Source organism: Piliocolobus tephrosceles, chromosome 6 (assembly GCF_002776525.5).
Source record: "Piliocolobus tephrosceles isolate RC106 chromosome 6, ASM277652v3, whole genome shotgun sequence".
Classification (NCBI taxonomy): domain Eukaryota; kingdom Metazoa; phylum Chordata; class Mammalia; order Primates; family Cercopithecidae; genus Piliocolobus; species Piliocolobus tephrosceles.
This window is the reverse complement of record NC_045439.1, coordinates 102,041,704-102,063,657: the sequence shown is the minus strand read 5'-3', so window position 1 is coordinate 102,063,657 and position 21,954 is coordinate 102,041,704. Positions and strand designations below refer to the sequence as shown.

At 45.0% G+C, this 21,954-nt stretch overlaps 1 protein-coding gene across 2 annotated transcripts in view; it reads left to right on the top strand.

The window, feature by feature from the left end:
- Positions 1 to 21,629, top strand: part of SNX1 (sorting nexin 1) — a 41,135-nt gene extending 19,506 nt beyond the window's left edge. The window contains exons 3-15 of one of the 2 annotated variants that reach the window (XM_023185295.2): positions 536 to 663; positions 1,203 to 1,269; positions 5,898 to 5,941; positions 7,260 to 7,401; positions 8,350 to 8,428; positions 8,895 to 8,970; positions 11,064 to 11,177; positions 11,371 to 11,464; positions 12,832 to 13,037; positions 16,103 to 16,246; positions 18,090 to 18,170; positions 18,624 to 18,695; positions 19,804 to 21,629. In XM_023185295.2, coding sequence (XP_023041063.2) covers positions 536 to 663; positions 1,203 to 1,269; positions 5,898 to 5,941; positions 7,260 to 7,401; positions 8,350 to 8,428; positions 8,895 to 8,970; positions 11,064 to 11,177; positions 11,371 to 11,464; positions 12,832 to 13,037; positions 16,103 to 16,246; positions 18,090 to 18,170; positions 18,624 to 18,695; positions 19,804 to 19,959 — 1,403 coding nt within the window. In that variant the 3' untranslated portion in view covers positions 19,960 to 21,629. Of the gene's footprint in view, positions 1 to 535; positions 664 to 1,202; positions 1,270 to 5,897; positions 5,942 to 7,259; positions 7,402 to 8,349; positions 8,429 to 8,894; positions 8,971 to 11,063; positions 11,178 to 11,370; positions 11,465 to 12,831; positions 13,038 to 16,102; positions 16,247 to 18,089; positions 18,171 to 18,623; positions 18,696 to 19,332; positions 19,772 to 19,803 lie in introns of those variants that run through there. The other variant, XM_023185294.2, reaches the window with a different exon arrangement.
- Positions 21,630 to 21,954: the final 325 nt, after the last annotated feature.

Sequence of the window (21,954 nt, the reverse complement as noted above, 5' to 3'; positions counted from 1 at the left end):
TTCTAAAAGGAATACTCCTAAGATTAAAATTGACAAATAAATTAGCCAGGCATAGTGGTATGCACCTGTAGTACCAGCTATTCAGGAGGCTGAGGCAGGAGAATCACTTGAACCCGCGAGGTGGAGGTTGCAGTGAGCCCAGATCGTGCCCTGCTGCACTCCAACCTGGGCAACAGAGTAAGACTCTGTCTAAAAAATAAATAAAATTTAAAACATAAAATTAATAAAGTTATTTTGGCTGTGTTGTCTTTTTGCTTATCCTTGGTTCTTGCCTAAATTCTATGTAGGAGAGGGTAGCCAAGTGGTTGTACTTGGAAAGGAGAAGGAGAGGTTGTTCTGCTAAGCCTGTGCTAGAAGAACACTTCCCTTACCTTCCTCCCCTTTTCTCCTTGTTAACATTTTTATGACTCTTAGTCTGAGAGCCTCTGTGTATTGAGAGTGCTTGCTATTGTTCTTGTAAGTTCTTAGCCTATACAAGTTTAGCCTTCAAAGACCCACTACTGACCTTCATTTTAAAATATCAACTTCATTTTAGATGCCACAGTGGAGCTATCCTTGGACAACACACAAAATAATCAGAAGAAGGTGCCAGCCAAAACACTCATTTCTCTTCCTCCACAGGAAGCCCCAAATTCTTCGAAGCACCAGCCAACCTATGAGGAGGTGAGAATCTGCGCTATTGGTCTCACCACTTTTAGGTATTTAGGACTGTGTACTGCCAGTCTGAAGTGTGGTTGAGTATGAACCCTGAGAACATAGTTATGACTCTTGAAGGAGATCTTTATGCTTAATGGACAGCCAGAATCCAATACAGGAGTCTTTCTTGGGCAGGGTATCTATTGCCCAGAGCACAAAGGCTTTCAATGGTTACTCAAGATACTTGGTGTGTGAAGCTCCATATTCAGGAGTATAGTTTCTCCTCATTCCCTTCCTAGCCTGCAGGAGGCAAGTCTTTCTAAATCTGGCAGCTATTCATTGTCATCCAAATAAGATTTTAAGAGGATAGATGTAACAAAGACTTGTAAGCTGGCTCCTAATTTAAAATTTTGAGGGTTGGTTCATTGGGATTGTTGGGAATGGACAAAAGCTGAACACTGAAGGATACATCTTGATTTTATTAGATTGATATAAGGTTATTAACAGGGTAAAATTAATAGCTTTTTTTCGTATCAACTCTCATGATTTGTCTTTTCTTGAAAAAGCTAGAGGAAGAAGAACAGGAGGATCAATTTGATTTGACAGTCGGTATAACTGATCCTGAGAAGATAGGTAAGTGGTTCTTAGGACTCCTTGTGATGTTAGGATGTGGCTGTGGAAAGCATAGGTAGCTCGTTTCAGGATGGCTACCCTCAGAGTTGAACTAGCCAATGTGAAGTACTTCATTAGTATCTTTTCTGTAAAAGTGGACCCCTTGCTATGTTTCTAAGGCCAGAAACTGCAGTTACTCAATGCATTAGTCAGTCTCTTCTTGGCTTTAGGAAGAAAAATCAGAATCATCAAATACTACTAGAATCCCTTTTTATTTTTATTCTTTTTGTTTTTTGTTTTTTAGAGACAGGGTCTCATTTTGTCACCCAGAATGGAGCGCAATAGCACTATCATAGCTCACTATCACCTCCAGCTTCTGGACTCAAGCAATCCTCCTGCCTCAGCCACCCAAGTAGCTGGGACTACAGGCATGTGCTACCATGCCGACTAATTTTTTTTTTTTTAAGAGATGAGATCTTGCTATATTGCCCGAGGCTGGTCTCAAACTTCTGGCCTCAAGTGATCCTCCCACCTTAGCCTCTTAAAGCACTAAGATTACAGGCATGTGCCACTGCACCCAGCTAGATTCTCTTTTTAAAAACCCAAACAGGCTGGCTGTGGTGGCTCACACCTGTGATCCCAGCACTTTGGGAGGCCAAGGCAGGCAGATCACTTGAGGTCAGGAGTTCGAGAACAGCCAGGCTAACATGGTGAAACCCCATCTATACTAAAAATGTAAAAATTAGCCAGTCGTGGTGGTGTGCACCTATAATTGCACCTACTCAGGAGGCTGAGGCCAGAGAATTGCTTGAACCCAGGAGGTGGAGGCTGCAGTGAGCTGAGATCATGCCACTGCACTCCATCCTGGGCGACAGAGCAAGACTGTGTCTCAAAAAAACAAAAAAAACAAAAAGAAAACCCAAACATTATCTTCTCCTTCGGGGTTGATAAGACCCTTTTTTTTTTAAGATAGTAAATTCCATGTGAGCACCCTAAAAAATACATGTTCTCAAATTGAGAGACACTGAACTTATTTTTTCCCTCAAGAAGTTTGAAACTCTCATTTATACACATACTTTTGATAACCTTATGAGGTGGAGAAGTCCGTCTGTGGGGTCCAGGTTGGATTGTACTCAAATTGAAGTTAGATCTTCAAAAAGCATAACACTTAACTTTGTCTGGCTTTAACTTTATGATGGCTTTCCCCTCTCCCAAGCTTGCAAGAGTTATCCCTGAGTGGAGAACAATAGGCCTCGTCTTTCCTTGTTCTACCTGTAGTCCCTTACAGAAGAGGCTATACAGAGCCTGTCTTCCTAAACAGGAGTGTTTATACAGTTGAGAGGACAAATGTAATTCTCAACTCTTGGTCTATTTGAAACTAGGGACAGGAACTTGTTAGACTTTATGCCAAAATGATTGTCTTTTTTTTTTTTTTTTTTGAGACAGGGTCTCACTCTGTCACCCAGACTGGAGTGCAGTGGTACAATCACAGCTTACTGCAGCCTCCACCTCCCCAAGCTCAGACAATCCTTCCACCTCAGCCTCCTGAGTAGCTAGAACTACGGGTATGCATCACCATGCCTAGCTAATCTTTTTGTATTTTTTGTAGAAACAGGGTTTCACTATGTTGCCTACCCTGGTCTCCGGCCAAAATGGTTGTCATTAAACTGTTGATTTTAGGCCAGGTGCAGTGGCTCACATATGTAATCCCAGCACTTTGGAAGGCCAAGGCAGGAGGATCACTTGAACCCAGGAGTTCAGGACCAGCCTGCCCAACATGGCAAGACCACAACTCTACAAAAAGTAAAAAATTAGCCCTGTCTCTACAAAAAAATTAAAACTCATAGAGGCATGGTGGTACATGCCTGTAGTCCCAGGTACTTGGGAGGCTGAGGCAGGAGGATCACTTGAGCCTGGAAGGTCAAGGCTGCAGTGAGACAAGATAACGCTGCTACACTCTAGCTTGGGTGACAGAGTGAGATCCTGTCTCAAAAAAAAAATTTTTTTTGTATTTGAACTGTTGAGCTTTGCTTTTCCCAGACTGTTGCATTGGTAGGATGTTTTTGAGCTTCTTATACAGTTCTGTCATTTAACAGAAAAGGAAATTGAGGACCAAAAAGGAAGTAGCTTTCCTGTTAGGGCACAGTGTGGCCAGTGGTAGAGCCTGGGCCAGGATTTTGGATTATATGTCTAGATTCTCTCTTGCTTCTCTAATATTTATGGATATTCTATAAACACATTAATTTTAAGCTAGTTATTCACTGCTTTAAATCCTTGACGGAATAAGATGAATGAATGGCACTAATTCTCTTAAAATGTGATAAGCCATGATGTCTGAACCAGGAGAGGGAACATACTGGTTTCCTGAGGCTGCTGTAGCAAAGTACCACAAACTGGTTAAAACAACAGACATTTCTCACAGTTTTGGAGGCCAGAAATCTCAAATCCTGGTGTCGGCAGGCCATTCTCCCTGTGAAGACGCTAGGGAAGGACTGTTCATGCCTCTCTCCCAGCTTCTGGCAGCCTCAGGCCTTCCTCGGCTTGTCGATGCATCACTTCAGTCTCTGCCTTTGCTGTCATGTGGCATTCTTCCGAAGAGTCTCCACATTGCCTTCTCTCTATACATGTCTATCTCTGTGCACACACTCCCTCTTTAGCAAATAAGGACACCAACCTGAGTGGAGTAGGGCCCACCCTAATGTCTTCATTTTAACTTGATTACATCTGTAAAGACCCTGTTACTAAATAAGATCACATTCTGAGGAACTGGGAGTTAGAACTTAAAATGCACCTATTTTGAAGGGAACACAATTTATCCCATTACAAAGAGGAAATTAAACAGTCCATGGATCAGATGCATTTAAACACAAATCACTCTTGGTAATAAGTTTTCATCTCCTTGCACTATAGTCTAGATTCTTAGTCATGTTGATGCCAAGAAACCAGCTAATTAAAATATTTTCATATTCAAGGCCTGATCTTTGTAACAACACATTCTGTTTGTGTGGGCTGTTTATTCAACATGTGCTTCTTGTTCCTGCACACATCTAAATAATCTAGAATTTAACTTTTACCAGGATATGCTTTTTAGAGCCTTGGTAATTTGCATGTGTTATCTTCAACTCTGAAATTATTCTGGAAATTTACGTAAATTTAAAACCTTGTATTACTAGCTCATTTGCAGATCTGTGTGCTCTCTTTGTGCATGCAGTATGTCTCTTCATGTACATTGCCTAAGTAAAAGCAGCTGAGAAACAAAATATCTGAAGATCCTGCTTTTCTATTTTCTCTGTGTTTGCATTTAGACTTTCTTAATTGCAGGCACTAAATTATGGGATTGACTTCTTGGACATTTGACCATAACTATTCTGCTGTGAATGAAATTTTGAATATTACTTCTATAAAGTAAACTTAAATTTCTTTTTTTTTTTTTTCTTTTATCAGTAGTAAACATCCTTAGTAGTATTGGGTAATGTTAGTAAGGTGGTTTAGAAGAGAACTAAAGGTGGTAATCAGTATAAAGTAATTTTTAAAGTTTAGCTTATGGGTTCTGTTTTATATACACCCTTTTGGTAGGAGCTGGGGAAGTACAGCAGACAAGCCCTCTGTTCCTGTGTAATATTCAAATTCTTGGTACATTTTGCAAAAAGCAGGCATTTCCAGCCATCTTACTGAAACCAAGTTGTAATGTGTGACCCTGCTGATCCAGTACTGCCTGCTCTTCCTTCCCTGGGCCCCTCACCCGTCCCCCCAGAACCAGTTCAGGGGCTTAAGCAGCTGGTAACTGTTGACCTAGGTTTTCCTGTTTGATGTGGGAAGGAATCAAGGGTGGGGGAGGCAGGGAACAAAACCAACCCCAAACATCATAGTCCAGCACTGGAGCTGTGTCTGTTTGGATTCTAGAATATGTCTTTTCAGTGCTCAGGGTATCAATGGCATCTTTATCTCCTTAAGTAGTCTAGGTCAGGACATCGCCACAGAGAAAAACAATAGCTTGAATCCCAAATTATTTAACAGTCAAAGGCTTTTTCATAAAAATAATTGCTCCAGGAAAGGGAGATTTGTGTGACATTAGGCAGCCGAAGTGTCTTCCTGCCAGACCCTTTGCTCTTGGTGAACATGCTAGATCAGAGAGGTCAGTGTCCCCCCCAGCACCAGTGGAGGGGGTTGCGACGATATTTTTGAAAGAGCAAATCAAGCCCAGAGCTAGCCTAGGGTAGAACTACTTGTTTCCTTTTACATCAGTTGCTTCCTTCTCCTGCTTTATACAGCAAGAGAATTGTTTGGTTTCGGACAGATGTGTGTAACCAGACCAAATACTGGCATGGTAACAACTGATGGATTGTCAGTATCCAGTGCTGCTTTGTGGAGGGTATAAATGGAGCCTGGCTTTGAAACAGAGGGCTGACTCTCTTGTGTAACTCAAACTGGGACCTGGCCAGCATCCATGGGGGCTTGCTATGTGCGGCAGAGGCCCTGAGGCAGAGTAGGAACTGGATTCTAAGATTGCATATAAAGCTTGGAGATGAAACAAGTGTCCCTTCTTATTCCGGGTTCCTATGGCTTATGATTCCTGGTTAAATGTTAGTTGGATTGGCACTGCTTTGGTTTATAAGATAATCTTCTCCTGCTTTCTTGTTCTCCCACAGGGGATGGTATGAATGCATATGTAGCCTACAAAGTTACAACACAGGTGAGTCCAGGTGACCCTGCTGAAGACCATCTTCATAGACTTTGGTGCTTATACCAAGGTCATCATTCAGATTATTTCTGGGTATCTCCTTTGTTTCTTTGCCAACATCTTCATGTTTACTCAAGATGGAGCAAGCCTGCATCCCCTTGGTAATCTCATCTGGGTACTCCAGACTGAGTCTTTTTAATACTCTTCTAGAAAGCCAACATTTCAATGTGATTCTATGAAGTCGTGTGGTATATCTGATACAGCTCCATCCCTTTTAGAGAACCATGTGGTGTGGAGCTAGATTCACAGATTGCCTTAAAGGGCCTGTGTCCTGTGAACTCTAGATTATGATACTTTAGAGGTTACTGTCTACAGCTTAGACATTTCATCCAATTCCCACCCTGCTCCTTACCTGCTTCCCCTTCTTAGAAGCACTTTTTGTCTGTCTTTAGTTTGGCTGCTATAATTCCAGCAGCTAATACCCTTAAATAAGTCAATGAGGCCTGGCGCAGTGGCTCACGCCTGTAATCCCAGCACTTTGGGAGGCTGAGGCAGGTGGATCACCTGAGGTCAGGAGTTCAAGACCAGCCTGGCCAACATGGTGAAACCCCATCTCTACTAAAAAACTACAAAAATTAGCCAGGCATGGTGGCAGGAGCCTGTAATCCCAGCCACTCGGGAGGCTGAGACAAGAGAATTGCTTGAACCTGGGAGGAGGAGGTTGCAGTGAGCCAAGATTGTGCCACTGCACTCCAGCCGGGCATGGTAATGTGTGCCTGTATTCCTAGCTACTTGGAAGGCTGAGGCAGGAGGATCGCTTAAGCCCAGGAGTCTGAGGCTGCAGTGAGCTGTGATCGCACCATTGCACTCCAGCCTGGGCAACAAAGTGAGATCCTGTATAAAAAAAAAAAAAGTCAATAAAAGATGAATGGGTTACTGTAGAATTCTAGCTTTAAACTAGAACTGAACATTTCTTTCTTTAGAACAAGAGTTCTTAACCTGGGAATGAAACTGTATTTGAATTTTTATTTCCTCAAAGGTCACCATGGCTTCAGATGTATTTGAATTTAATTGATTGCCTTTATAATCCTATATATTTTTTGCATTTCAAATCATTATTCTGAGAAGAGCTCTTTAGGCTCCCAGACTGCCAAAGGGGGAACTATAGTTTTAAAAAGTTTAAGACTCTCTGCCTTGGAGAAAGTTATTTACCAGGTGACTGAAGGGCAGGGATCTGGGAAATGGGTTTCTTTAATATCAACTGGATGGCTTTCAAGATACCATCTCCTGTTTGGAATGAAATTGCCTTGTGTTTTTTCCCGTCCCCAAGACGAGCTTACCATTGTTCAGAAGCAAACAGTTTGCAGTAAAAAGAAGATTTAGTGACTTTCTGGGTCTTTATGAGAAGCTTTCCGAGAAGCACTCTCAGAATGGCTTCATTGTCCCGCCTCCACCGGAGAAGAGCCTCATAGGTAAGTAAGCCTGTGGCCTTTCATTCCACTCGGATTGTTTTCCTTTGCATTCTCTCCAAAATTCACTTACTGTTTAGTATATGAGACTACTTCTATTAACAGTCTTGTGGTGAGAAAAGAGACATTTCCAGTGTTTTGCGACCCTGGAGGGCTAGAGAAAAATAGAGTATTTTGGCACGTTCTCTCCTTGGGTGCAGTAGGGACTCTGGGTTTAGCCTCCAGAGTTGTTATGTTCGTTTGTTTTCTGGTGGTCTTCAGGAGTCTTAAATGATTGCGGTTCCCTCCAAATTGAAATAGACTACATTGGATTAGGGGTTAGAGGAAGGAAGCTCTTCATTTTTTTTTGTTTGTTTTTTTGGTTTTTTGGTGTTTGTTTTTGAGGTGAAGTCTTGCTCTGTCACCAGGCTGGAGTGCAGTGGCGTGATCCCAGCTCACTGCAAGCTCTGCCTCCCAGGTTCACGTGATTCTCCTGCCTCAGCCTCCCACATAGCTGGGACTACAGGCGCCCACCACCATGCCCAGCTAAGTTTTGTATTTTTAGTAGAGACGGGGTTTCACCACATTGGCCAGGATGGTCTTGATCTCTCAACCTCGTGATCCGCCTGCCTTGGCCTCCCAAAGTGCTGGGATTACAGGTGTGCACCACTGCACCTGGCCAGGAGCCTCTTCATTAACATCAGTTGATGTTTGTACTCAGGGTTCCATGGCCGCCTTTTTAAGAAAATGTATTATCTGCAAGTCCTAGAGTTTAGAACCTTCAGCACTTAGAGACTAGTTTTCAAAAATGGTTCTCAGGTAAAGAACCTTTTGTTCATCTCTGCACATGACATAGAAGTGGCCTTAGGTTGTATGCATTGCCTTTCCTCCTGTTGACACTTAAAAAAAGAAGAGAGATGTATCCTCTTCATGATGATTTATGGTTATTTTGCTTTTTAAATTCCATTCTAGGGATGACAAAAGTGAAAGTTGGGAAGGAAGATTCTTCTTCTGCAGAATTTCTTGAAAAACGGAGGGCTGCTTTAGAAAGGTAAGTTCCATACAGCCATTTTCCTGAATAACGTGAGGACAAATGAGAAGCTGAAAAGTGAGTCTAAATGATGAGACAGTCCGTTGAGTTAGAGATGAAACGTGAATGAATTGAAGTTCCTCACCTCCATATTATCTCTCAACTTTTCCTGAGTTGCCTATTTTCCCACCTTGGGAATAGGCCATCTTCTGTTTTTTCCCCATCCCGAGTGAGCAGGCAGTCATATTCTTAGACAATCAAATATGAATGGCTCTGAGGTTTCTTTCTGACCAGTTATTTTTCTCTCCCTTTTTGGAAATGTCAGGAATGTGAACTTGAATATGCTTACAAGGAGAGTCCTACTTAAGTACCTTATCTCAGGGTACTTTAAGTAACAGAAGACGTGATATCACTGCCAGCACTGTGTGACGCCCAGAGCCTTCTGAGGCCAGCTCAACTAACCAGATGGTAACTGCTTACCTTGTAGGTACCTTCAGAGGATTGTGAATCATCCTACCATGTTACAGGACCCTGATGTCAGAGAGTTCTTGGAGAAAGAAGAGGTTAGTATTCAGTGCAAACTGAATTTCATAATTTATGTCTGCTCCTACTGAAATGAAACTAGTTCATTCCAAAAATATGTGAGCACTTAACATGACTAGTACCAGACTGTATCCTAGTTTTGTGTGAACCCCTGAGAGTGACAAGTATTTTTCAGCCTTTGAAATAAAAGAAGCTCTGCCTGAAGTCAAAAGTAGTTGGTTGTAGGGGTCAAATGGCAGCCTAGTATTGTCTTACTAGATCAACTCAGTGGTCTATTTGGCAGGTCCTTGGCATGTTGTAGGTTACTTCTTGGCTCAGATTGAATGCATATTTTATGCCAGGCGGGGCATTGGTTAAAAACCAGTTACCACAAACCACAGAACTGCCATGTAGGAAAAGTGTTGATTGAAGTAGACAGTCTTTTTTACAGGCCATGTGTAGGCTAGTCGTGATTGTCAAAAATTGAAAACAGCTCAATTGCTAACAGTGGAAGAATTAAGTAAAATATATAACCAAATATTTGATTCTCATCATAAACAAAGTATACAGAAATGTTAGTACATGGACGTGTATGTTAAAAGAATTATAAAATGTGAAACGTGAAATAGCATGTAAATACAGCTGTAGAAACGTGAGTCATTAAGGATCAAAAGAAACACTTGAGTGAAATGTTTTATCTCACAGGAAAGCAAACTAGAAGGAAGTAAGTGACTGCATAGGGCTATCATTTTGCTTTAATTTTTATTTTTAAATTTTTCTTTCATTTGTATATAATATGTGTTATTCTAGTGAAGAAAATGATACTAAATAAATGAGGAGTTTTTTCTGTGAAATGAAATGTTTTAATTAAAAATTCCCTGTCAAATGCTTCAGATCTTTTAGTCTTCTCTTGTGAATATTCTTAAATCCCTTCTTCCTTTTCACCCTCTCATCTTTACTCCGTCCCCCTAAGCAGGGTATGTCTGTAGCAGCACTGTGGACCCTTTGGGTAAGATAGTTCTTTGTCGTAGGGATTGTCCTGTGCATTGCAGGGGGTTTTAGCAGCATTCCTGGTACCTACCCACTAGATCCAGTAGCACCCCCTCCCCAGTTATAACAACCACATTTTCCAGACATTACCAAATGTCCCCTAGGAAGCAAAGTGGCCCAAAGTTTAGAACTACTGCCAGGCCGAGCAAGGTGGCTCATGCCTGTAATCCCAGCACTTTGGGAGGCTGAGACAGGAGGTTCACCTGAAGCCAGGAGTGCGAGACCAGCCTGGCCAACATGGCAAAACCCCATCTCTACTAAAAATACAAAAATTAGCTGGGTGTGGTGACGGGTACCTATAATCCCAGCTACTTGGGAGGCTGAGGCAGGAGAATCACTTGAACCTTGGAGGCAGAGGCTGCAGTGAGCTGAGATCGTGCCACTACACTCCAGCCTGGGCGACAAGAGCAAGACTCCATCTCAAAAAAAAAGAGCTACTGCCATAGAGTCCTGAACACTAAAATCTGACTTTTTAGCGTAGTGTGCTATATATGCTATAGATTTTTCAGCATCCTTTCCATGCCCTAGGAGAGTACTGGGGAGACTGAACAGCAATCAGATTGTTTCTAAGTATTTGGCATGCTTGGCTACTAGGTCATCCCTGAAAGTAGCCTTGGTCTGAATCAATAATTCTCTTGTCCTTGGATATTTGTTCACTGAAGAAAATTCTAGCACAGCAAGATTTCAATGTCTTAAGACTTTTAAGTCCAGTTGTGTACAAAGTATGCTAATCCAAGGGAACTTTTGACTTTTAACAAGAGTATGCTTGATACTGAGGCAGTTCATGCCTGGGTAGGCAGACAATCTCAATTTGAAGTCACCTGGCTGTGTAACACCCCAGTCTACTTTTTTCTGTATAAAATATCAAAAGCTGAAAATGTTGGCTGATTCTTTTTAACATGGTTCTTTGATTTTTCTTTACGGATGTGTTGTGGATTCCTCAGACTGCCTTTGAAAAAACAATTTACAGTTCACATAATTTTTCTGGCAAGTTTTGGGCATGCGATCTGATGGATACTAATTCTTCTGAACTTAAAATAGGGGCAGCAGATAACTTGCCATCCCTGCCTTCTTGGTCTTGTAGCTGCCACGTGCTGTGGATACCCAGACGTTGAGTGGTGCTGGTCTCCTCAAGATGTTCAACAAAGCCACAGATGCCGTCAGCAAAATGACCATCAAGATGAATGAATCAGACATTGTGAGTAGCCTGGTGCCTCTTACCTTCACCTACACCTCAGGCTTATGGGTCAGAACCCCTAAGGAGTCCTGAAATTTCTGAGATTAGAAAGTTTTTTATAATTTAGTCCCTTTTTGAAAAACAACTGCTAAAGAAAGACTGCACTGCACCTATAGAAGTAATCTCATTAAAGCTCTGGGCTTTTGTGTTTCAGTGGTTTGAGGAGAAGCTCCAGGAGGTAGAGTGTGAGGAGCAGCGCTTACGGAAACTGCATGCTGTTGTAGAAACTCTAGTCAACCATAGGAAAGGTAACAAGCTCTGAAATGCACTTGGAGCTAGGGGAAATTGTTGTCTCTAGTGAACTGGAGATGGGAGGGCATGCTGTTCCAATCCTCTCAGCCATCCAAGTTGAAATTCTCAGCCCACCAGGTCCTTGATGTTCTGATAAAAAATGGTATGCCCTGCATCTCCTGACGGAAAACATAATTCAACCACTGTGGGCATTGTACTTTCTACCTGGGAGGGGTGCAGGGAAGCCGTCTCAGATACAGCATGACCTGGGATGCCGGCTTCTGTTGATTTTGAGTTGATGGCTTATATCCAAAATGATGTCATACGTGCTTTAGCTACATGGTCAAACCAGCAATGCGTAAATGCAAGGAAACCACCTGTCTCCTAATCCTTCTGCGTCTTTCTTTAGTGAAATTTGCTTAAGAGCTAGTGAAATTTTCCCAGTTTGAATCTTTTCCCTCTCTGCCTTAAACATGCTGATAATTAGAAATCTAAACAGATAGAAGATCCATAGCATAAGACCAGTGTAAGTAAGGGTTGGCAAACTATAATCTGGCCCGTGGGCCAAATCTGACCCTTGTTCCTATTGCCATGAGCTACAAATTGAGGTTTTTACATTTTTAAAGGAATGAATGGGAGGAGAAAAGAATCTCTAGCAGACTATGTGAAGCCTGCAAACCCTAAAAAAATTATTATCGGCTGGGCATGGTGGCTCACACCTGTAATCCCAGCACTTTGGGAGGCCAAGGCGGGTGGATCACGAAGTCAAGAGTTCAAGACCAGCCTGGCCAAGATGGTGAAACCCTGTCTCTACTAAAAATACAAAAACTTAGCCAGGTGTGGTGGTGGGCATCTGTAATCCTATCTACTTGGGAGGCTGAGGCAGAGAATTGCTTGAACCCGGGAGGCAGAGGTTGCAGTGAGCTGAGATCGTGCCACTGCACTCCTTTACACAAAGAGTTTACCCTACTCTAGAACATTCAAGACTATACGGTGTGCACATATATTCACTCTTCTTTCTTGTACAGAGAGGCTACCACTCATGAGCTTTAACAAAAATATAAGAATAGTTTATTTGGCCTGTTTGTTATTTAATGAGTGGGCTTTGGTTCTTTAGGGATATTGGAGCTGCTTCCTTCAGGTAGGCCTAACCCAGTGAAACTCAGGACAGGCTGGTGCCTCTCCCTCCTGCTTCTGTGACCAGGCCACATTCTGTTTACTTTCTGGATACAGTTAACTGTGGTGTAAGTGACTGGGTTGCGGAACCCTCGTTTCCCAGATACGCAGTGGGCGGCATTGCTAAGACATGCCATGCAGTGTCAGCTGATTTGTCCCTTTTCCTTGTGAGATCAGAGAGGCCTCTGCTGTCTTTTCCTCCTTCCAGAGCTAGCGCTGAACACAGCCCAGTTTGCAAAGAGTCTAGCCATGCTTGGGAGCTCTGAGGACAACACGGCATTGTCACGGGCACTCTCCCAGCTGGCTGAGGTGGAAGAAAAAATTGAGCAGCTCCACCAGGAACAGGCCAACAATGACTTCTTCCTCCTTGCTGAGCTCCTGAGTGACTACATTCGCCTCCTGGCCATAGTCCGGGTAAGCTTCTGTTTCCTTTTCTCCTCCTTCCCTTGATTTGATTTGTTTTTCTTTTGCTGGTCCCCTTCCCAAGACAGTTTCATCCCATTATAGCTTGTAAATAGGTGTCACTTTTTCTACTTTTAAGCAGAAAGGTATCCTATAAACCAAGCAATCTGTTCACCTGTTAGCTAGTTATCACTGACTCATTTTGAGCCCCACAACCAAGATTCCTAGACGGCATTTGGAGAACAGATCACTCTTGAATCTCCAAATAGGTTGCCCTTCATTGTCGAGGCTGGACGGCGTCCTCTGTGGTCCTTTCTTTTCTTTTTTTTTTTTTGAGATGGAGTCTCACTGTGTCTCCCAGACTGGAGTGCAGTGGTGCGATCTCGGCTCACTGCAAGCTCTGCCTCCCGGGTTCACACCATTTTCCTGCCTCAGCCTCCCAAGTAGCTGGGACTACAGGCACCCGCCACCACGCCTGGCTAATTTTTTATATTTTTAGTAGATACGGGGTTTCATGGTGTTAGCCAGGATGGTCTCGATCTCCTGACCTCGTGATCCGCCCGCCTTGGCCTCCCAGAGTGCTGGGATTACAGGCGTGAGCCACTGCGCCCGGCCTGTGGTCCTTTCTTGAAGGAACGTTGCTTACAGTCCTGATCTCTTAGCCTCCTGGAGCAGTGACTTTCTCAGTCCTTTGATCTTTGCCTCCTTAACAGTAACTGGTGGCTTTGGTGGCTTCCACTTGTCCTTCCAGTGTGGGCAGTCAGGTAACTACATGGAACTGGCTTGGCATTGCATGGAGGAGTGTGGCCAGGGGACTGAGAGAGCTCATCACCAGAGCCTTCCTGTGCTGTGCCACCCCCACTGATGACATTCCAGCCTGCCCCTCATCAAGCACCTCACTCTCTCCTGGTGATTTAGCAGTGTGGTTTCCCCATGAGCACTCCCGGGGTTAAGCTTAAGGAATTTTGACAGTGGCATTAGCTCTCGCATGGCCTCCCTAAGACAGAGGAAAGAACCAAGAGGAAGCTTGGCGCCTACACTCTAAGGGCTTAAGTCTGTCCCTGATTCGGCTTGGGATCAGGTGGCGCCTCAGAGTTAGGACAGTGCCACCCCTCGGTCCCCGTCCCCAGCATATCTCCCATTAGGGAGCTTGTGCGTTGTGTCAGGAGCTGAGCTGCTCCCCGGCTGTCGCTTCCCCCGTGGTGGAGTTGCCTCATAGAGCCTGGGAGGTTACTCGTTGTCCTCTCCTATTGCTATTTGGTTTGCTGCTAACTCCAGAGTGATAAGAGGTTTTAAAAATAACCTGCTATGTGATTCTTAGAACTGGTCAGGCTACTTAGACTGGAGAGCAAGCCGCAGGGAGGGCACTCTCTGGGGGAAGCTTTCTATGAGGAGCGTTGTTTGGGATCTCTGGGGAGCACAGTTCTTGGATATGGCCCCCAGGCAGAGTGAGCTTGTACCACAGGGATGAGGGCCTTGCCTAGAGCTCCGTGGGCTGGGGCTGGGGAAGATGCCTCACGGTACAGAACTGCGAATGGTCTTTTCTCAGAGACCCTCCATCTGCCTGCCTCATGCTTATGAGCCTGGTGGTGGGATTGGAGAGAAGAACAAAGGTTTCTTTTCTGCTCTTCTCTGAGCGTGGAGCTGGACCACTGTTAGGCCAGTGGGTTGGGCTTGAGTCTAACTCGGAGATGAGGTCACCCTTTACCTAATCTTTTGACATTGAGGTGTTAAGATGCTGCAGGGGAACAGCAGTGACAATACTGGGGCAGGTGAATTTGGTGGCATTGCATTCCCTAAGGTTCAAGTTTTGGCATAAACCTGTGCTAAGGAGGCATAGACGATATTCAGGGAAGGCCGGGCGCGGTGGCTCACGCCTGTAATCCTGGCACTTTGGGAGGCTGAGGCAGGTGGATCACCTGAGGTCAGGAGTTTGAGACCAGCCTGGCCAATGTGGCGAAACCCCATCTCTACTAAAAATACAAAAATTATCTGGGCATGGTGGCGGGCGCCTGTAGTCCCAGCTACTCAGGAGACTGAGGCAGGAGAATCGCTTGAACCCAAGAGGTAGAGGTTGCAGTGAGCCGAGATCGCTCCATTGCACTACAGCCTGGGTGACAAGAGTAAAACTCCGTCTAAAAAAAAAGAAAATATTCAGAGAACCTTTGCAGGGCAGTGAGGGAGCCGATGGAACCTGGCTGGGTGGCTGGCCCCAGGCACAGATCGTTGATCCAGGCTGCTGCTTGTGGCCTATTAAGCAAGTCCGGGCGGGTGTGGGTTAGTCAGGCCAGCAGCTTCCTTCCCTGGAAATGCTGGGATTGTGGTCAAGAAACTGGAAACAAGGAAAACTAGCAAATAGATTTTAGGGAGCTTCTTGGAGGCCTTGGTAGCCTAGAGCAGGTGAGTATGTGGTTGGGAAAAAGCAGTGTGGCCCTATTGTGGTTTTAGGTGTCAATTTAAAGATTTGTTAAGCTAACCTTGTAGATTATTTGGGTGTCAGTTTAAAGGTTGGGTCCTTAGGGTGGACTTCCCTGACATATTTCCCAGGCTAAGCCGGGCCCCTGGTTTCATGTTATAGTACCCTGCTGCATTCCCAGTAGTCTGCATACTTGTAAGTATCTATTTGTAATTGTGAATGTAATGTTGGCCTTTTCCATTAGATGACAAATTCCATGAAAACGGGACCATGAGTTTCATCCACTGTATTCTTAGCTCCTGGCACATGGCAGGCACTCAGGGAAAGTATGTAGCCTTATGAACTGACTGATCTGAGGGAGGTACTTTTGTAAGCCATAGTATTGGTCACTGGCATAAGGCCACCTACTGGCTCCCTGCCATCCAGCCCTGGGAGTAGCATGAAGCAGCATGGCACTGGCCTCCTAGAAGCTTGGAGAGAAGTATTACCCAAGCTTTGCTCCTAGACATTTAACTTCCCAGCTGGGCACTAACATGCGGCTGCAGAACCTGCCCTTGCTCAGTCTGTCCCTGGCGCAGCTGCTGGGAGAGCCTGCCCCGAGGAAGAGCCAGCAGAGCTCTTGAAGAGCTGGTTGTGGTCCTCCTCAACCCCACCCCCACAGGCTGCCTTCGACCAGCGCATGAAGACATGGCAGCGCTGGCAGGATGCCCAAGCCACACTGCAGAAGAAGCGGGAGGCCGAGGCTCGACTGCTGTGGGCCAACAAGCCTGATAAGCTGCAGCAGGCCAAGGACGAGATCCTTGAGGTGAGTCCCCTGAGGCAGCCCAGCCGGGGGTGTTCTGCTGGTTCCAAATGAACCGAGGTCCCATTCCACCCAGAGGCTTGGAACCCCACAGCAGGCAAGAGCGCTGATGGAGTCTAAAGGGCCGTGGCTGCTGAGGAAGCCTCTGAGAATGACTCCAGGCCTTCCTGAGGCCTAGTCCTCCTGTTCTCTTTCTACTCTACCCAGACTTGTCAAATCAGAATCTCTGGCCTGGCACGGTGGCTCACGCCTGTAATCCTAGCACTTTGGGAGGCCAAGGTGGGCAGATCACTTGAGGTCAGAGGTTTTTTTTTTTTTTTTTTTTTTTTGAGAAGGAGTCTCACTCTGTCGCCCAGGCTGGAGTGCAGTGGCGCGATCTCGGCTCACTGCAAGCTCTGCCTCCCAGATTCACACCATTCTCCTCCCTCAGCCTCCCTAGGAGCTGGGATTACAGGCGCCTGCCACCATGCCTGGCTAATTTTTTGTATTTTTAGGAGAGATGGGGTCTCACCATGTTAGCCAGGATGGTCTCAATCTCCTGACCTCGTGTCTGTCTGCCTCGGCCTTCCAGAGTGCTGGGATTACAGGCGTGAGCCACCACGCCCGGGTTTTTTTTGCTTTTTTTTTTTTTCTTTTTTAGATGGAGTCTCGCTCTGTCGCCCAGGCTGGAGTACAGTGGCATGATCTCAGCTAACTGCAAGCTCTGCCTCCTGGGTTGGTGCCATTCTCCTGCCTCAGCCTCCCAAGTAGCTGGGACTACAGGCTCCTGCCACCATGCCTGGCTAATTTTTTGTATTTTTAGTAGAGACGGGGTTTCACCGTATTAGTAGCCAAGATGGTCTCGATCTCTTGACCTCGTGATCCACCTGCCTCAGGCTCCCAAAGTGCTAGGATTATAGGTGTGAGCCACTGCACCCGGCCGAGGTCAGGAGTTCTAGACCAGCCTGACTAACATGGTAAAACCCCGTCTCTGCTAGAAACACAAAAATTAGCCGAGGCCGGGCACAGTGGCTCACGCCTGTAATCCCAGCACTTTGGGAGGCCAAGGCGGGCGCATCACGAGGTTAAGAGATTGAGACCATCTTGGCCAACATGGTAAAACCCTGTCTCTACTAAAAAAAATACAAAAATTAGCTGGGCGTGGTAGCACCCACCTATAGTCCCAGATACTCGGGAGGCTGAGGCAGGAGAATCGCTTGAACCTGGGAGGCAGAGGTTACAGTGAGCTGAGATCACGCCACTGCACTCCAGTCTGGCGACAGAGCAAGACTGTCTCAAAAAAATTAGCCAGGTGTGGTGGCACACGTCTGTAGTCCTAGCTACTCAGGAGGCTGAGGCACGAGAATCACTTGAACCTGAGAGGCAGAGGTTGCAGTGAGCCGAGATCACGCCACTGCACTCCAGCCTGGATGACAGAGCAAGACTCCATCTCAAAAAAAAAAAAAAGAATCTCGGCAGGAGGGGTCCTGGCTGGGTCTTTGAAAAGCTATGTAGCTGGTTCAGATATGCCTTCTCGTGAGAACTAAATTAAGTTTTCCAGGCCTTCCAACCCTGCTGGTGAGTACCTAAACTGGAGGCTGCTGCAGTATCAGAGCCTTCTTAAAGGACCACACTTGGTCCCAAATGCCTGAAATACAGGCATCTCTTTTCCAATCAGCCCCTAAAGTGGCCTTCTGCTGGACTCTGACTTACATGCGAAATCCTCTGTGACACCTCATCTTACCCACAGGGACAGACAGACATAATGATCAATTGAGGCCTCATATGTAAAATTGATGTCCAAATGTGAAGGCTTAGTAATGATGCCATAATATGAGGTGATCCTTTCTTTCCTCTTTCTTCCCAGTGGGAGTCTCGGGTGACTCAATATGAAAGGGACTTCGAGAGGATTTCAACAGTGGTCCGAAAAGAAGTGATGCGGTTTGAGGTGAGATAGAAGATCCTACTTCTCACGTAGCATGCAGTGCATGTTTTAGAATACTCTTGGTGTTGTCCAACTCTATTGGGTAAAGAGATAGAGGTACCAGTGACTTGGCAATTCTCGTGAGCAGGCGTGGCCTTCTTTGGGGAGTGTGTGTTTGTTCCTAGGCACAGTGGCAGTCTTACACTTGTGGCTGGACCAGAGCAATTAAACACAAAGCTTGCAGCTGCCACATAACCTCGGCCCCCAGTCCTTTCTTCTCCACTCTCCTTCATCTCCTTCCCTCCCCCAAAACCTTTCAAGGCCTTGGCAGACCCTCTTTGGCTGGAAATTACAGCTATTCCACCTGCTGCCTCTACTTTCTGAGATTGTGTTTGGCCTTGGTCAGCAATAAACACCATCATCCCATCGAAAGGGAAAGCGAAAACTGGATGGTCAGTGTAGTATCTTGTCTCCTAGAAAGAGAAATCCAAGGACTTCAAGAACCACGTGATCAAGTACCTTGAGACACTCCTTTACTCACAGCAGCAGGTATGTAAGTTGTGTGTGACCTTCATCCTCTACTGCCCACTCCGAAGGCCAGCTGCCTCCTTGGGGCTTCTACGACAAGATGTGCAGGCCCTGCTTCTGAGGGGCTGTGCCCTCCTCTAGTCGATCATTGAAAATAGGCCCTGTTGCTCTGACATGGAGCATCCAACAGGGTCTTTTACTAAGCAGGAGGGCCAGGCTCTGCTGCCCTCATTCTGAGGTGAGTTAGTTTTTGAGGACAAACCCCATCTCCCTGTAACTGCTTACCCTTCAAGGAGCCACGCCATGGTACCACCTGGCCTTCCTGAGACTGAGGCCTCATCAGTATGTGAAACAGTGGCCCCACTGTGAGGAGCTAACCGAGCCAGGCAAAGCTGTGGCCACCACAGGGATGCTCCCTCTGGGGTGGAGCCAAGACTGTCTTCAGAGACTGGCCTTGCACTTGGAGCTCAGGAACTGCTGCCTTCCCTGTCAAGAGGGAGGTGTGAGGGTCGTGTGGCCTGTGCAGCTGCTCAGAGCCTGCCTTTGTGGGGCAGAGGCGCTTGGGGAGCGCCAGGGTACTGTGCTTGATTCCTCCCAGGCTGGCTTAGACTCTGCCACTAGGTGGGGGCACTTGCTTACTGTCCCCACTTCTTTGCAGCTGGCAAAGTACTGGGAAGCCTTCCTTCCTGAGGCAAAGGCCATCTCCTAATGGACCAAGGACCCCAGAGCCTACCTGTGTGACGCTGCCTTTTTATACACTGTCCTCCACCTTGATGGACCCCCGGTGATGCATCCTGCCTAGGCTGGACTTAACCCCTTCCTCCCTGTCCCTACAACCAACTGTCCCCAGTTACTCTAACCGTTATTTCATTTAGCTTCCATATATATTTTCTTACCTAAGAGAATAGTTTCCTGCTTTAAGCAAAAGACCTACAATAGGTGGTGGAATTATGGGATGGGGTGGAGTAGTGATATAAATATATAAATACAAATGTATATTTTTCAGGATGTGGTGTAGGAACTGGGAATAACGTTTTCTGTTACTCCTGATGGTGCCATGAAAAGGTTATGTAATAAAATATTTTAAAATCAGGTCACATGACTCAGAATGTTGGTGGTTTTTGCTTAGGCTGGGGAGCAGTTGGGAATCAGGTCTGGAATACTCCTAACGAAGAAGTTGCCCAGGTATAGTAAGTTTTTCTCTACCGTTCATGAGTGTTTTGCTGCTGCTTCCCTCTGGAAATGGGGTTTCTTTCTCTCTGCCTACCTCAGCTACCTGTTCTGAGGATCTCAATCTGTTTCGTATTCCCACTTCTTTAGGGAAGGAGTTTTAAAAACATCTCTTAAAATAAGAGGAGCAAAATCTATTAAAACCTATTCTCCTGCAAAGGAGGCAGAGACTTTCTCACTCTCTCTCTTTTTTTTTTTTTTTTTTTTTTGGTATCCCCATCGTTAAGCAAGAACCTTTCTCTTTTATTCTTCCTGTTTCCCTAAGCTGCTCAGGGTTTGAGTCTTGCCTTCCGATGGCAAGTCTTATTTATAACTAAACCTATTTTTGTCACCCATCAAAACACATCCTCAGTAGACTGTATGAAGATCTGATAAGGACTTGATGCTTTATCTCCATAGACATGAAAGCCATGCCCTCTGCCTCTAGATAGGGTGATCCAAGAGCTCCTGAACCTTAGGAGGTTCAAAGAATCTCTACTGTCTGTGCCCAGGAGGTAGCCTGCCAGCAAGAGCCCCCAGGAGTTGCACGCACCGCCAAAGGGTGTTCACACAGATCTCTGCCAGTCTAGCCAGGGGAGGCCAGAGTCTCAGCTCAGTCAAGGCTGGGCTTCCCCCTTAGCTGTGTCAACAGCTGCTCAAGCTGTACTGGTCAGAGTGGGCTTTGAAGCTCCTTTGTTAGCTCGAGCTGCTGACTACTGCCACTATGGGAGCCTTGCGACCTCCAGCTCCTCCAACCCAAAGACAGTCCTGCCACTGGGGCCCCAGGTCCTGCTCTATCAGTTCTCTTTGGTGGGGGGCTAAGGTTTGGGGTGAGGCAACCTGAGGCAAGACAATGCAGTAAACATTCTGATTCCCTGTACACTGACGCGGCAGCAGGGGAAGAGCCAGTGCTGCAAGTATTTTTTTTTAACAGGTGAATTTTTTGGAAAAAGTCACTCTCCCTACCCCTCAGTATCCTTATCATCAACTTTGGTTTTACCCTTCCAGTCTTTATTATATGCTTGCTTTTACATAGTTGTAATAATATACACATAAAATATTTTGTATCCTGCTTTTATCATTCAACATTGTACATGTTATAAGCATTTTTCTATATTGTTATATATCTTCACAAAGTTGATTTGTAAAGCTGTGTAATTTGAAGGCCTCCATAGGGTGACTGTACCATAATTTTGATTGATCCCTTGTTGGATTCTTGGTCAGGGGTTGTTTGTTTTGTTTTGTTGGTAACCTTAAAATTTTTAATATAATTTCAGATTTACAGAAAAGTCGCAGGAATATCACAAAGAACTCCTATATATCTTTTATCCAGATTTACTGAGTGTTTACATTTTATCCCATTTGCCTTATCTACTTCATGTTGTATTTTCTTAATCATTTGAGAGTAATTTGCACAGATGCCCCATTATGCCCAAAACAGTATGCATTTCCGTAACAACAGGACATTCTCTTAGAGAAGAAGAGAATTATTTTAAGTATTATTCAGTATTTTTTTAAGTATTATTGTCAAAATCTGGAAGTTTAACAGTGATTTAATACTGTTATCTAACCCATGATTCATATTTAAATTTTGTCAGTTATCCCAATAATGTCTTTTGTAGCCATTCGTGCAGGATCGTGTGTTACATTTGTAAACGTGTATCTTAATACTGCAGATTCCTCAGCCTTCTTTTGTCTTTCATTACCATGACATTTTTGAAGAATACAGACTATTTTGTCGAATGTGCCTCAGTTTGGATTTGTGTGATGGTTCTGCATGGCTAGGTGAGGGTTTTGCATTCTGGGCAGGAACATCACAGAAGCAGTGTGTCCTCGGTGCATCGTGATCAGCATATAATGTCAGCTGGTCCCATTGATGTTGTTAACTCTGTTCTGCGGTTAGGTTGGTGTCTGCCAGATTTCATTTTAAATTTACGATTTCCCCTTTGTAATTTACAAGTAATTTGTGGGGAGATACTTTGAGACTATATAAGTATTTTGTTCCTCATTCACGAGTTATATAGTATCAGTTGATTAGTCCTGTCTGAGTTATTACTGTCATGATTGACCA